This window comes from Stylophora pistillata, chromosome 6 (assembly GCF_964205215.1).
Source record: "Stylophora pistillata chromosome 6, jaStyPist1.2, whole genome shotgun sequence".
In the NCBI taxonomy this organism is placed as follows: Eukaryota; Metazoa; Cnidaria; class Anthozoa; order Scleractinia; family Pocilloporidae; genus Stylophora; species Stylophora pistillata.
In genome coordinates, this window is record NC_142524.1 from 17,334,555 (window position 1) to 17,349,574 (window position 15,020).

Here is a 15,020-nt window from a genome sequence, read left to right on the forward strand (position 1 = left end):
TGTACATGGACATTCAAACCTTTAGTTAAATTTTAATTAGTTAAAATTTAGTTAGTTAAAAAGAAAGTCTTCTTGATTGATTCTCTTTTCAACATTTCTTAAAAAATAATTCAGTGCAAATGCCACCACTAAGTCCCACACAAAACAGCACACAAAAAAGGCATTCAAACGTTAAAGGAAAATAAATGATAGTTTTTGAAGCTCATTTTATCTATAAAGATAGCAATACAGATATTAGTTTATTATTTGATTGTGGGGAAGTAAGAAACAAAAATATTCTTATTCTGTAGTGTTTTTCACGTCAAGGATACTCAGAGCATTCCTCACTTGGTTTTTAAAAGATTTTTGGGGTAGTATCAGTAATTCACAAATACATCTAACTAAACTGTAGATGAGAATTCATTAATTACAACGTCATATTTTTGGTACTAGTTAACTATCTTTGTTATAGAGCAGTCTTGTTAGCTCGCGCACTTGAGCTGCATTAGTCTCTACCAAAAGCTCAAGTTCTTTGACCTGACTATGAAGTTCAACCAACTTTTCATTTTGTTTCTCTTCTTTGGCCTCTTCTTTCTTCTGTCCTCGTCTATATTCTAGAAAAAGCAAAGCTGCTGCTACACCAAACACCAGTGATTCACCCAAGAGCTCAGCACCAACATCTACTGCTTTTTGTTCACTCAGCGGTGGTACTTTCTCCGGACCAGCCAGTCCCATTAACTTCATTTTGACCTTTGTCTCCAACCAGTGATAGCCTGGGGATTAAATATTGGCTAGCTTGTCAGCTAATTCAGAATTATTGTAATACGATTGGTACATTTGCGGATAGTTTCTCTTGTGCTACAAGACAGTATCTGTCACCACTTACCATATGATAAGGAAGGTGAAAATGGGACAAAACATAGCCATTGTCAAGATATTTTGTTTTTGGGTGTATTTATATATGCATTTTGGGAGCTCAAGTTTAAAGTCACAGTGAGAAAAGAAAAAAAGAGTCCCAATTTTGTTATTGCTATTGTGAAGTTTTTTATTTTATTTTTGTTGAATTTGTCATGTTTCATGAAAATAATTGTCCACTGCTGGGTCCTGTTTTTTTCCTTTTTCTACAGCATTAACATTTGTAATACTTGGTGACTAGGCAACAATAGTTTATTTGAAGTTTGTTCCCTGAACTAGAGGTTCCACATGTTGCTCAGGTTATGTCTGTCTTCCTTTCATACCATGAGATGCAACTGCATTACATTTCTTCTACCACATAAGGTTGTCAGGTTTAAGGTATCAAAGAAACAGTCCAGGAAGTTGGTTTAAAGTCACAGGAAATGGATCACCTTTTATATGATAACAGATATTACCCACACTCTCATTAACAATTCAATGAGCTCAAAATTACTATCACATAATTTATTTGAGCAAGATCCTTGCAGTAAAGAGCACTATTTAAGCAATAGTGAAAATTAGACCTGAAAAAATTCAGGCCTGTGCGGGATTCTAACCACTGATCTCTGCAATACTAGTGCAGCACTCTACCAATTGAGCTAACAAACCAACCTGCTCCCAGTTGGCTTGTTAGATCAATTGGTAGAGCACTGCACTAGTATCACAGAGGTCAGCGGTTTGAATCCCGTACAGGCCTGAATTTTTTCAGGTCTGATTTTCACTATTGCTTAAATAGTGCTCTTTACTGCGAGGATCATGCACAAATACATTTCTATAACTGCAGTATAACTTCTCACCCTAAAACTATATTTCTCCTGCATTAAATATTTCTGATTTACATGGTAGATTCTGAGCAAACTACTGCTTTCATTTAGTACCTATAAAATTAATTAATATCCTTCTCAATAAAGTTTACTCCTTGTGAGTTACACTATGTCAGGAGTCAACTTCAAGCCTGTCAAGTTCAAGTCACAAGTAAAGTTCAAATCAACTTAAATTGTTCTCCTCTTTGTCAAATAACAAGTTGTTTACTTTTTAGTCTTCAGTTGAAAATGGCTTATTTTTCCTGGTTTGATTTTGCCATAGACTAAAATTCCTGCATTCTAAATTTTTGCCAAGCGCTCTTGGACCTCTTGCTTTGATCAATACAGAATTGTAGTGTGGTTTATAGAATGTTTCAAAGGCTGTTACTGTCTGTTAAGAAAATATCAAAACCCACAACTGATTCTCTAACTGCAAAAATTGGACTTGTTAAATTTTTAATTTCTTGTTCATGCTACCCCACAGTGCATACCATGCTTTATTTATTCCACAAATTATGTAACAATGCCTCAATAGCTTTGAGATACTTAAAAAATTTTGAATAAATGAAACCCATATACCACAAGAAAAACAGGAAAAGCTAGGCAATGATTATTAATCATTCTGGTGAAACAAATGTTTTACAGAAGAGTAATATTTGTTCTCCAGGACATTGGCCAAAATGGACCTGAATAAGATAATTTGTATGGCATTCCTTTTTTATACTCCTTGTCAGTTTAGATAATTTGTTGTTTCAAACACTTTCCTACAGTTGAAATTCCTGCTCAGAATAAAGAACTGAACATCTTAGCTACTTCACTTTTTCCCAATTTTCCAGGAGAGGCATGCCCTCAGCCCCCCCTCAGGGAGGTGCTCTCTGTAGCATCACAATGAAAGGCTATGTGGTTGAAGATCTAACTCTTTGCCAGCAAATTAAATAAAGTGCTCTGTATGTGATGTTTTAGATTAACCCATATTTTTAAGAAAAAGAACACAAAAAATATACAGATTTTTCCCACGTTTACATAGCCTCATTGAAACACTTGAGGGACTGGAATTCTAAAAAGATATGCAAAGCCTGCTAGTGTTTGCAATTAACCGTCTCAAATTCTCCTAACCGCTCATGTATGTGTTGAGACGATGCCTTGCAGACATCGAAAATTGTCTGCCTTGGATATGAGTCAAAAGTGGGTCGAAAATTCATGACTTTACATTCCCAAGGCTACAGCTACATGTATGGCCAATACTGATAATTAAACAATTTTGGTCGAGCTTTGTTTGATCGATGATCAGTGTCAATCGACAGAAATTATTATTGTGATTCAATAAGACATATATTACATGCCAGAAGCTTGTATCTATGTTTTGTTTTCGCGACCACATAACTTAACTCTGGAAGTAAAATTTAAATATTGGATAATGTTTAAGAACCAAACGAAACTGAGAAGTATTAGGGAAGAAAAATACGATGAGCTGAGCACGGATCTTGAGAGATAGCATACATACATACATATATACATACATATAATTTTTGTTAAGGCAGGTCGGTTTGTGGCAACCCAAAGGCTGGTGTGGACCTGCCAGGAACTAAAAAGGAACTACTTAAATATATGGACAATTCTAAGGAAAAAGTAAAGAAATTTCAAGGGCTTAAAAGTATAAAAAATCCGTTTGCTTTGATGTTATCACACAGGCCTCCTTTTCGAATTGAATGCGATCTAATGTCCTTGAGGCCTGTCTACGTTTTTGTTTAAAAAGCTGTAGAGAGGAAGCATCCTTGATGGCTTTAGGCAGCAAATTCCATACAATGGGCCCTCTGTACCTTGCACTATTTCTACCAAGGTCACTGTTACACCGTACATGCGGAAAGTCATTAATACGCCTTAGATTATAATTACTATCAATGTTGCGTTTTGTGAAAAGGGCAGTAAGTTGATCAGGTAAACTATTATAATGTACTTGATACATTATAGAAGCGAGTCTACGTTTGTAAATATAGCCTAATGATTTCCATTTAACTAGGTCAAGGACGTCAGAGTCAGGAGTTTCGCTGGGCAGTTTATCATGAGGATCGAGATCAGCGCCATTTAAATGTTTCTCACCTTGCCCAGGCCAAATACACACATATTTCCTAAAGAAATCGCTCTGTTTCGCTGTGGTCTTTAAACTGCTAGCTATAGGTTTGGAAATTTGTTTCACGGCTAAACTTGCCAACTTAAACAACGGAAATGCACCGACAACCATAGCGAAAATACATTCCCCTGTGTTGGTTACTACGTAATGTATGCCGAAATGAACTTGTCCTCCTAGTAGTACTCAGACTCAGGCGACTCCGGCCGCAAAAAACCCAGTCCCGGGTCACACTGGAGCCGGGTCACACAGGGCACAGGCTTACCATCTTAAATATCTGTGGTTTCGGGTTTCTATGGTTTGGGGTTCCTGTGGCATTTACGTAGCCGTTATCACAGGCTTACCATCTTAAATCATAGGTGGCCCAGGCTCACAGGCTCTGTCACAGGCTCTTTCACGGTGGATTATTATAGAGTTTGTAGAGTGGTTTAGTTGGACTTGCTTTTGAGCTCCGTAAATTTAGAGTTGTGTGAAAAACTCAAAAAAATAAAGTCTTACCCTCATAATGAGTAGTCTGTGCCGTTCTTGTCACGATTTGAGGCCGTTTTGCTGTGTTTCAGCTCAACGTCCTGACGGCCTCAAATCGCGACAAGAACGGCACAGATTACTCATTATGAGGGTAAGACTTTATTTCTTTGATTATTTCACACAACTTTAAATTTACGGGGCTCAAAAGCAAGTCCAACTAAACCACTATACAAACCGTATAATAATCCAATGTGAAAGAGCCTGTGACAGAGCGTGTGACAGAGTGGTAGAGGAAGCCACGAGGCAATGTCAAATTCTCGTCTTCCAAAGCTTTCCAACGTATCGAAGAAAATTTCGCCACTTCGCATTCAAAAAACGCAACCAGAATCTTAATCTTTCAACGATCCGAAGTGTCCCAAAAGGCATCAAGGATAGCCCATGAAACAGGGATATCCCGTGAAATTCTCAAACTCCGAGCGTGGAAATCTTAAAGGGAAAGGACGATCTAGGAAAAGTTTACTTAGATCAAAAGTTCCTTGCTTGAATTGTCCTAACTGGCTATTCATTTGAGCTAAAAGCGTTTTAGTTGCGAACAATTACGTTCCAAAAATCGTCATTTTCAAATTGAAATCCGCCATCTTTGTTATGACGTAGCAATAGTCAAACATGGATTTTAATCTAGCGAGAGGATGTGGTACATCTATTTATGTTTCAAACAAAACATGGCTCGTCTTCAGGGGAAGGAGCTACTTCTGTTGGGGAGAAAGACAGAGAGAAAGTCAAGAAAATGAATTTCAAGAAGAAACGTCGACCGCTCAGTCGTTCACGTCTTGGAAATCGCAAGTGGTTCTCTTGCGGTAACTGTCAAGAGAAACCTATGGAAAACGAGAATGCATCCTCCTTAGAATTAAATGCACTAGGTCACCGACTCAATTTGAAGGGCAAAGGTTTTTTCCTCAAACAAATCCTAGCTCTGGAGTGATAGTTACTTTGCTAAAGAAGACCGCAGTGCCCGCTACGGATTCATTTTACACTGCTACCTCGGAATGAGACGAACTATTTTTGCAGTTACAGGAACCCAGCTTCGGTGTATAACGGAACACGAGCCATTTGGAACTAAGAACAGCCCCAGTTGGTATGCAACAAGTTAGAAATGATAGACTTGAAAATCATTCTTCGTATGCGTAAACACTGACAAAATTGATTACAAACACTTAGTTGCCAAAATTAACGCTGACAAAAGGCAGAAGTTAATTGTTACGAATTAAATTTTGTTTGTTTCAGCATTTACCTTTAATTTGCAAAATTTTTATTCATCTTTATTGCTTAGAATTAGCTTCAACGCAGTATTTTTTGTTCTAAAATGTTTGAAATGTCGCGACTTGTGAGAAGTAGCTGGAGCTTTGTTATATTCGACGCGCGCCGGAAAATGGCCCCTGTCATACAGTGTTTACATTAGAAATTACCTCGATATGATTGAAGCTAAAATGAAACTTTCGATTACTTTTGAAAGCATAAGCACTGCATAATGACGTCAAGTGGTTGGTTGCAAGACATAAATATTTTCATATTATTTTTATCGTGTCGAATCGACATGATATAGTGAAATATGGCCGCCTGCCTGACGAAGGATAATTTGTATTATTAAAAACTGGATCACTGGATAATGCAATTCAAGACTCTTTATTGGCTCAGCCATTATGGTATATGAGCCAATATACCATATTCTACAAATATCGTAAGCGTACGCATCACCTTAAAATTAAAAGGAGCTAAAAAAATATAATAAAATTAAATAATTTAATTCAATGTTTTTAATAAAACAAACATTCCACTCGCGGCTAACGCTCGAAACGTCAGATTTTGTAATCGTTATGGTGGCCAATTTACCATTTCAACTTTGTTGATATATCCAAATTATTTCGTTACTCCCACCGACGCAGCCCCAAACAGTTTCTTTCGAAACTGTCAGCCTTTATTCCTGAGGAAAAAGTCTTCTAATTGAGATAAACGTTTTCTAGACCATACTTTCCCTTTAACGATCTTCTCACAATTTTGCATTACATCCCTCCCCTAGTTGGGAAGAGACATGCAGAAGACACGTTCACAACGCCTTTTGATTGGAAGAAAAAAAACCGCATTCTATTTAACAATTATTCGCCGAAGGCGAGGTGAATATCGTCGAATAATCCCCGAGACGAAGTCGAGGGGAACCGGGACTATTCGACAATATTCGCTGAACCTGAGGCGAATAATTGTTTTAGTATAATTTCAGAGCTAAAGAACAGAGAAATTTCTAAAATCATAACATTTTAGTACATTTATTGACAATTTATTTTAACTTTTTATATAAACCACTCCACGCGGTTTATATAGCGTCATATAAGGAACCGCGGCGCTCAACTAATCAGATTCCTGGAAACTCTTTGCTCAGCTCTGAAATTATACTTAGTTCTTATCAACCGAGCGGGAGGTCTGTATGGGAGAATCTTGACCGAAGTCGCCAGTACAGGCCGAACGCAGTGAGGTCTGCACTAGCGACCGAGGTCAAGATTCTCCCATACAGACCAGACCGACCTAGCTCGGTTAATAAGATGTTTATTATATGGCTGTGTCTTATATGCCAATTTTTTATATTCTTTGTGTGTACCTTTTTTTTCTAGATCGGTGTTGCAGTGATATGTGTACCCCTGTGATATGTGTATCCCCACACACATATCACTGGTGATATGTGTGTACCCCCTCCAATATGGCGGCCAGTGATATGTGTATCCCCCACCCCCCCTCCCCTCCAAAAAATAAATAATTCCTTTTTTTTTTTTTCTTTTCAAACCAGTGAGCAGCACTTCTGCGAACAGTACTTTGTAAAACTGTTTTTATTTTCCGACGCGTTTCGTCTAACTGTCGTAGACTTCAGGGAGTTTTGCAAGTATAACTAAACGCCTGTATTTATAAGCCAAAGTTACGGGGACCGATGACCGTAGAGGCTTGGCCGGACTTACGAACAGGAACAGGCGAACAGGAACAGGCGAAGTTGTGAAAACTTTTAAAACTACAACCAAATCCTCTCTGGGAATACCCAGAACGCTTAAGGTGAATTAAAATAAGAGACTGGGGCAAATAACATGCATGGCATCCTCTATTATTTGTCGTGGACAAAAGATTATTGCTTGTGGACGTCAGAAACTAATTGTTATCCAAAGCAGGAGCTCATTGTCTAATGGGCTCCTGTCCAAAGTTAATTCTCGCCATTGAGATTGTGGTTGAAAAAAGTTTTCATTTGTTGTGAAGCATCTTTGGAAAGAGCAATCGGTCAGCAGTTTCGAATGAATTGTTTGCATGTAAACAGTTCAGCCGATCGATTTGAGACGCCTAAGCATAGGACCTAAGGAAGGATTTCTTTTACTGGTTGGGACATCGTGTTTCGGAAAATGACGGGAGACCTTGTATTTTTCGATTATTTCCGAGTCTGTAAGTAATCTCAACTGTCTGACTTGTTTACCTTTTGTGCATTTGTGTGCGGAATATTTCCCTCCCTCCCGATTCTTCTTGTCAGGAGGGTACGTACCGCTACACGAAGGCTAGACATCTCGTGACATCGCCAATAGTTTGGCGACCTTACCGCTGACAAAGAGCCAAAACTACCCTGGACTCGCGATTGCGGTTAATTTCGAGCGAATCGGGTGTAGAGGTGACCGTCAAGGTAAAATCACTGGGAACTAGTCAAGACCAAAAAACCGACTGAATCCCAGGTTCCTGCCGCGGTAAGACAAACATGGAGGATCGCTGAAAATGGTTGCTGGAAAGCTTCAAAGTGTTTTGGTTTTGTTACTTTGTATTGCATTATTAATAACGTTCTCTGATTCAAAAGATTTTCGATACAAGCATTACACTTTCAGGAAAAAGCAGAGACAAGTGAGTATTGCTTAAATTTGCGAAGAAATTCACGAGGTTAGAAACTTGAAACTAATCCAAAATTTCTTTGTACTCACAAAATTGAAAGAAAACTTCAGTTTGATGACCCCATTTTCGGTTTGTTTGATTATGTTCCACTGCAGAAGTTTACTTAGGAAATAAATTGCGATTGCTAGATCAGTTTGTCTTCCAGCATGTGAGTTGCAGCTATGTTCGTCAAGTCTTAGACAATCTAAATCCCCGAAAGGCTGTTGGCGTAGATAGAATTTCTCCGCGTCTCTTAAGGCTCGCTGCTCCCATTCTAACGGAGGAGATAACACAGCTGATCAACTACCTGATTATGAACCAATCGTGGCCAACCGAATGGAAGAGTGGGAACTTGACACCCGTCTTTAAAAAGGATGAGGATACACGCAAAGAAAATTATTGTCCTATTTCCATTCTTACCGCCATTTCTAAAGTGTACGAGAAGGTTATGTTTGACCAGCTGTACGGCGCTTTCCATGAACATCTTTCTCCGAATCTATCTGGGTTCTTGAAGAAACACTCTCGTTGCACCGCTCTCTTCAAGATGACTGAGGACTGGAGGCGAAGCCTAGACAAAAAGGAGGCAGTTATAGCCGTGGCAGAGGACCTGTCCAAAGCATATGATTCTATTAACCATAACCTCCTATTGGCTAAATTAAAAACATATGGCTTCTCTCTGTCTGCATTAAACTTGATTTCTTCCTATTTGTTGGGGTGAAGACAGCGAGTTAAGTTATCCGGTGTTTACTCCAGCTATTCAGAAGTAATGGTGGGCGTCCCCCAAGGGTCCCTCCTTGGACCGCTGCTGTTTAACATTTATATAAATGACTTGAACTATGCCATACCAGATCTCTGAGGTTATATGCGGACGACACAACTATGTATGCCTCAGACGTCTCCCATGGTTCTCAAATTTGTTGTGAATAATGGTCTTGAGCAGTTATCATCATGGTTTCAAGAGAATCATCTGGTGATCAACAACACAAAGATGCAAGCAGTACCCATTGGTCCCTGTAAGTACAATTATGACCTGGCCATACATAGCTCTGTCATTGAGACACTGCCATCTATCAAAATACTTGGCGTTGAACTTGATAGCATGCTATCTTTCAAGGATCACAATACTAAGCAGCTTCAAAAGGTATACGCTAAAAGTGGCGCACTTAGGAGAATAAGGTGTTTTGTCCCTGGCAATGTTATGTTAAGGCTCTATAAAACTTTCATTCTTCCTCATTTTGAATACTGTTGCCCCCTCTTTCTTGGATTGGGAAAAGTGCCAGCGATTCAGCTAGAAGATGCAAACTATTATATTCTTAGATCACTGCTAGGTTATGGCAAATGTACCCTTTATGATGAATTATTGCGAATCTTGAATATGGAAACGTTAGACCAGAGAGGGAAACAACAATCCCTCATTCTGTTATATAAATTTTTGCATAACGATGGTCCCAAATATATCACAGACTTTTTTAGTTTTAGGGAAACTATGTATAATCTGAGAGGAACCAGCATTAATTTGTACGCACCTAAATTTAATTTAAATTTTATGAAAAAATCTTTCACTTATATGTGTGCGCAGCTGTGGAATGGATTACCTACAAGTGTGAAACTGGCCAATAATATCAACCTTTTTAAGAAGCTGTTGAGAACATTGAAATTTTAGCTGCTTCTCCATTTTATACTTGTATTTAAGTGACTCTGAATTTCATTGTACAAACTTAATTTTTAATCTTAATTTTAAATTATTTAAGCTATTGCTTCACCATTTTATACCTGTATTTAAGTGACTGAATTTTATTGTACAAACTTAAATTTCAATGTTAATTGTTAGTTATTTCAATTTCTAATCAATTAGCTCTTGACAGTATGTATTAGGTTTTTCAGATTCTTATTCTTAGAGGCATGTACGTATTTTGAATGAGCTCTATGAGCTCCTTGACACTACATGGGTAAATAAAGTATTTATTGATTGATTGATTGATTGAAATGTTTCAAATGACAGGTAGGTAACTGTCTTACTAATCATGCAGTTATGGTAATTCCTTGAAGTTCCAGAGAACTCTGGAAGTTCTATCTTTTTAATCCCACATGTAATCTAGACATTAATGACTAATTATATGAACAATAAAATGCCATGTGTCTCACAAGGATTCTTCTATCGGTCCTCTTTTTCAGGCTAAGAGGTATTTTCCCTTGGAAAAAGATTGTGAAACTAAAACCTGTCAAGGGTTTGTTGGGTTGGAACTTACTAAATGTACACGGCAGTGTATATCACAACTCTGCTACAATGAGTTGTATGCCTGGGATGAAGTGAGTATCTTTGTTCAATATGATAGTGTTACCACTGTTAAATGTAATGGAAGTAGGGCTGCTTTACATGGATTTGTGCATGAGTGTCATCGTACTGAATTTTTCCTGGATATCTTAAAATTGTGCAGGAATATTGTGCCAAATTATGGAACTCAATACCAAACAAATTAGAGTGATGCTATCTTTTAAGGCTTTAAAGTAACAGCATAAGAAAATGTGCATGTGTTCAGTAGAATTTTGCAGATGATGTCAAATGTAGTCACTAGTGCTATTGACCTATTACTTATACAGACCCATGCCAACATAAAATCAATTTTTTTTCTAATGATAAAAAACCAAAATGCTTTAATTGACATCATCTCAATGCATGCAGCAGTCCTCTGATAGATCATAAGTATAGTAAATAGGAGTCAAACTGCCTGTATAATTCAGCTTTTTAAATTAATTTATATATGGAAGATTTGCCTTCGAGATGTCTTAAATAAATTATTTGCTGAGAGCACTGGCCCTAGTCACAGTTTGCTTATTCCTGGGCTCCAATTAATTTCTAACTGTACACAGTATAGTGGTTGCTGCAGAAATTTTGTAATTAATGTTACATCATTTAGCAACTTTTCTTTCTTGTTCCTTTTTGTTGAAAGAGGGGAAAACCAATTTCTTTTATGCACATATTTTGTCATAGCCATTCAAAAGGTTAATTGTCTTTTTTTTTCCTAAGCTTGAGCAAGGTGAGATAGATGTGCGGCTGACATCATTCAAGGGATGTGTGGTGAAACAATTACAAGAGCAGGATAGCAAGAGGCATGGGTAATTATATAAGGAAAAAAAAACAAAACAAAACAACCATGAGGTTGTTAACAGATCATAGTGACTTTCTCTTGTTGTACACATGGGAAGAAACTTGGCTTTAAGGTTAGAGAGCTTCAAACTTTAATTTGTAACCTTACTCAGAAAGATTCAACAGCATTTTCAATTATCAACTGCTTGTAGCTTACAGCAGGGTTTAACTGCTATAAATTCCCTTATTGAGAAATGTTGCATGTTCTGTGGTTCATTCTTTTGTATGCAGCTAGTAGCTTCAGGTTGTAACTATTCATCAGTTATATTATGTAATAAATATGAATCTAGACATCAGACAGAGGGGTCCAGACTGAGTACAGGCAGGTTACACCTACTAGCTGAGGAAGTTTTGATTGTTTCTTCATTTTGCAATATATCTGTTGAATACTTTTGATGGAAAATTATTTTATGTACACAAGATATGCATTTAATAAACTGATTGGTACTAGAACAAGCCATGGCCTTACATTGTCATAATTTTATGACGACATAATCTTATAGTGACACTTTGATGCATATGCAAATTAATTTAATGCCATGACTGTAAAGAAATGTCCACATGTCAAAAAGTGTAATGCTGTGCCTCTGCCAAAAGACCAACTTGAAGGTAAGACTATTTTTGCCATTATCTTACGTAGTAGAACAACATGCAGTGTTCCTTCTTCCCCTGCAGCATTTTCTTGTGCCTACATTTGGGTCATATTTTAGAGTATTTGTAAAGTAAAGTGGGGCTTATTGGAGTGTTTACACTAATTTGTAGTTGAATTTGCTCTTCTTAGAGATCTCTTCAAAAGCACTTCAGTTTCTCTTGTTTCTCCTTCACGTAGTTGTTTACATGTTATGATGTAAAAAAAGCAAGTTTTGAGAGATATGCTTTATACCTCTCTTGTCATAACTAGGGTATTACTTTGCAGTGGACAAGGTTATTGGATGATGTAAAATGCATGACCTCTGATTTCTTGTATAATTTACAAATTTTAGTTCAAATTTAGGACTTTGCCAGCAATTTTGGGGCTAACACTCTGGTGGTAGAATAAGTGAAGCAAAATTTGTAACCCTACATTAAAGCCTAGCTTGGGTTTAAAATTTGCATTATTGTGTGCTCATCTTCTTGTACAATGACCTATATGCTGTTATAGTAAACTCATTAAAAAAACATCATTGAAGTGTCTCAGACTCAGACTGTTCAGATTGAGTTCATTTACATTACTTTGTACACATATACAAGTAAATCACTTCCACTTAACTTCTGAATAAAGAATAACACAAAAAGCACCTTTCTCTGTATCTTTTCCTGAACTTCAAATACAAGTGTACAAAAGATGATCTCAAATTACAACAAATGTTTTCTACTTGCTTAAGTTACTGGGCAGGTATATGTACTTATTTAATAAATACTTACAATTTAGGTTATCTAACAATTATATACTGTATAAGTTTATCATACTGGTTTTGTCATTTTCTTACTGCGTAGAAATCCTTTAGCCTCATGTAGCAACTCATTGACATCCTCATCATCATCATCATCATGTACTGGCTGCCAGTCAGAGTCATCAGACCCTGAGTAGCTACTACTAGCCTCCTCAACAACACTGGTATCATCAGCTAAGAAGCTGTCATTGTAATCATATGTATTGGGACCATCATCATCATCATCACTTGTGCCATCAAGAATGCTCCTTTTCTTTCTTGTTTTATGTTTGGGATGTTCTTTCATCATGGGGAAAAAATGAAAATTGAACACAGTATTAAAGTAAGGAATCCAAACTCAATCAAACCTTATGTCCTTCAGACTGTAGGAACAATCACTTCAGCCTGCATGTAATGACTGAAACTATTGGCAAAATAAAAATTCATCCTCAATCAATTTTCAACTAAGCCTTATCATATCTCTGCTAGAATTGATTGCAATCATATTTAAATAAAAGTTCTTTTAAGTAGTTTTTTTTTAGATGAATAGACATTCATGTAGCTGCTATGAAACTACACCTCACCAAAATGGCATGGCATCATGACACTTCCCAGCCTACCTAACGTATCTGTGTGTTTGAAATCTTTTTTGTGTTGGGGGTTCTGTCTGTAACAACTGGAGCCATAAGGACAAACAGGTCTGTCATCATCATTATCATCTGCAGCCACTTTATAATTGTCATCATCATTATCATCGCTGCTACCCTTGTCAGGGTGCAAATACTCTTTGAAATGCAAAGGATTTTTCCTGTTTAGAGAAAAGCAATATCATTATTGTATATTATTCTTAAGATAGTAAACTCATTCCAAACATTTTCTTTTCAAATTAGTTAAATTGTAACAATTACAAAATTAATTAGGTGAAGCTAACTTCTGGGCTGCAAAGGCAACTTCAGAAGCCACTAGCTATTTGTCTATGATGTCAGTCCATCACTATAGCATGGATACAAGTAAAGCTGGCCACACCAGCACTCCAAGGTCTACATGTACATCCAGCCTCTGTTTGTGGGTTCTTTCACAATCCATAACCGTTACAGGTGTAGTATGGACAGGCAGAGTCTGTGACACGTGGGAGCTCACAATGGTTTTGTTATTTTGAAACAAAAATTATTTGTAGGATTGTAGCTTCCTATATTATATTTTGTGAGATTTCTTGAGATGGGTGGTAAAAACATGCCCAATTACCTGTATGCCTAATTATTGCTCAACAAAATGTAATTATCTACCTTTCCCACAGCATGGCCACCACAACAGTCTCTTATAGTCACCCTTATTTTTTTGCTTTATCTGCCTAAAACTCCTGAACAAGTCGATTAAACCCAGTTTTTCTTACTGAACTGCAATCAGCACATCAAATGATGTGTATATTTTTGTGCAAAATTTCAAAAAATCTATACATGCCATTCACAGCCACCGTATATTTCTTAATAATTTAAGGAAGCTCTAAACAGTATTCACTTTTTTATAACATCATGGCAGAAAGATTAATATAATAATCTGCGGACTAAATTATGGGCAAAGAAATGGAGATCACCAAGTTCCTTTCTATCATCAAAGGAACAAATGAAAAGGAAGTAGAATTGATCCGTCAGAGTATTAAAGACACTAAATCAATTTGGGCCAACGCAGTGGTGACACTCACTAGCATGATTTACTGAACTGAGATGAGTTTCAGACTGCACAATATATTTCAAGCTAACACAATGACATCACTTATTTAAAAACCACAATTGCAGTGTTTTCATAGAGGGGCTTTCCATGTTGCAAACCTTGTCAAATCAGTTGCTTTCCAAATCACCTAATGTTTAGAGAACTAGAAAACTTCAGTGCAGTTTTCAATAAATTGGGCCGACAACTTAGCAAGCTTAAGCTAGTCAGCACTTAATGTCTGCTATAACAGGTCAAACTTGTGATCATTCACTTGATAAGGCTGTAAAATCAAAAATGGAGTTCATGCAAGCATTCTATTTTTGTCTCCAGCAAAACAAGATGAATAATTTTCAAATTTGTGATAACAGAGGGTTTCCTTCTTTGCATGATCGAAGGAAGCAACTCAAGTTAAGATGCTCTCTGTTCAACTATAGAAATGCAATGTTTTCAGCAATATGCCAACCTTGTTTGTATTA

The 15,020-nt window shown here is 37.1% G+C and overlaps 3 protein-coding genes across 3 annotated transcripts in view; 1 reads left to right on the forward strand and 2 right to left on the reverse strand.

The window, feature by feature from the left end:
- Positions 1-16: 16 nt before the first annotated feature.
- LOC148728587 (optic atrophy 3 protein homolog) lies at positions 17-4,018 on the reverse strand. The gene is made up of 2 exons (XM_088724715.1): positions 3,837-4,018; positions 17-752 (listed from the first exon to the last, which is right to left on the reverse strand). Exons 1-2 carry the CDS (start codon positions 3,976-3,978, stop codon positions 433-435), a joined length of 462 nt encoding a protein of 153 aa, XP_088580841.1. The 5' UTR covers positions 3,979-4,018; the 3' UTR covers positions 17-432.
- Positions 4,019-8,071: 4,053 nt separating this feature from the next.
- Positions 8,072-11,878, forward strand: LOC148728588 (uncharacterized). The gene is made up of 3 exons (XM_088763378.1): positions 8,072-8,247; positions 10,450-10,584; positions 11,303-11,878. Exons 1-3 carry the CDS (start codon positions 8,125-8,127, stop codon positions 11,393-11,395), a joined length of 351 nt encoding a protein of 116 aa, XP_088619504.1. The 5' UTR covers positions 8,072-8,124; the 3' UTR covers positions 11,396-11,878.
- Positions 11,879-12,604: 726 nt separating this feature from the next.
- The window catches only part of LOC111324087 (aprataxin and PNK-like factor), a 12,498-nt gene continuing 10,082 nt past the window's right edge, over positions 12,605-15,020 (reverse strand). Inside the window, exons 8-9 of the mRNA XM_088763377.1 lie at positions 13,455-13,642; positions 12,605-13,134 (exon numbers count right to left, since the gene is read on the reverse strand). Coding sequence (XP_088619503.1) covers positions 12,866-13,134; positions 13,455-13,642 — 457 coding nt within the window. The 3' untranslated portion in view covers positions 12,605-12,865. The remainder of the gene's footprint in view (positions 13,135-13,454; positions 13,643-15,020) is intronic.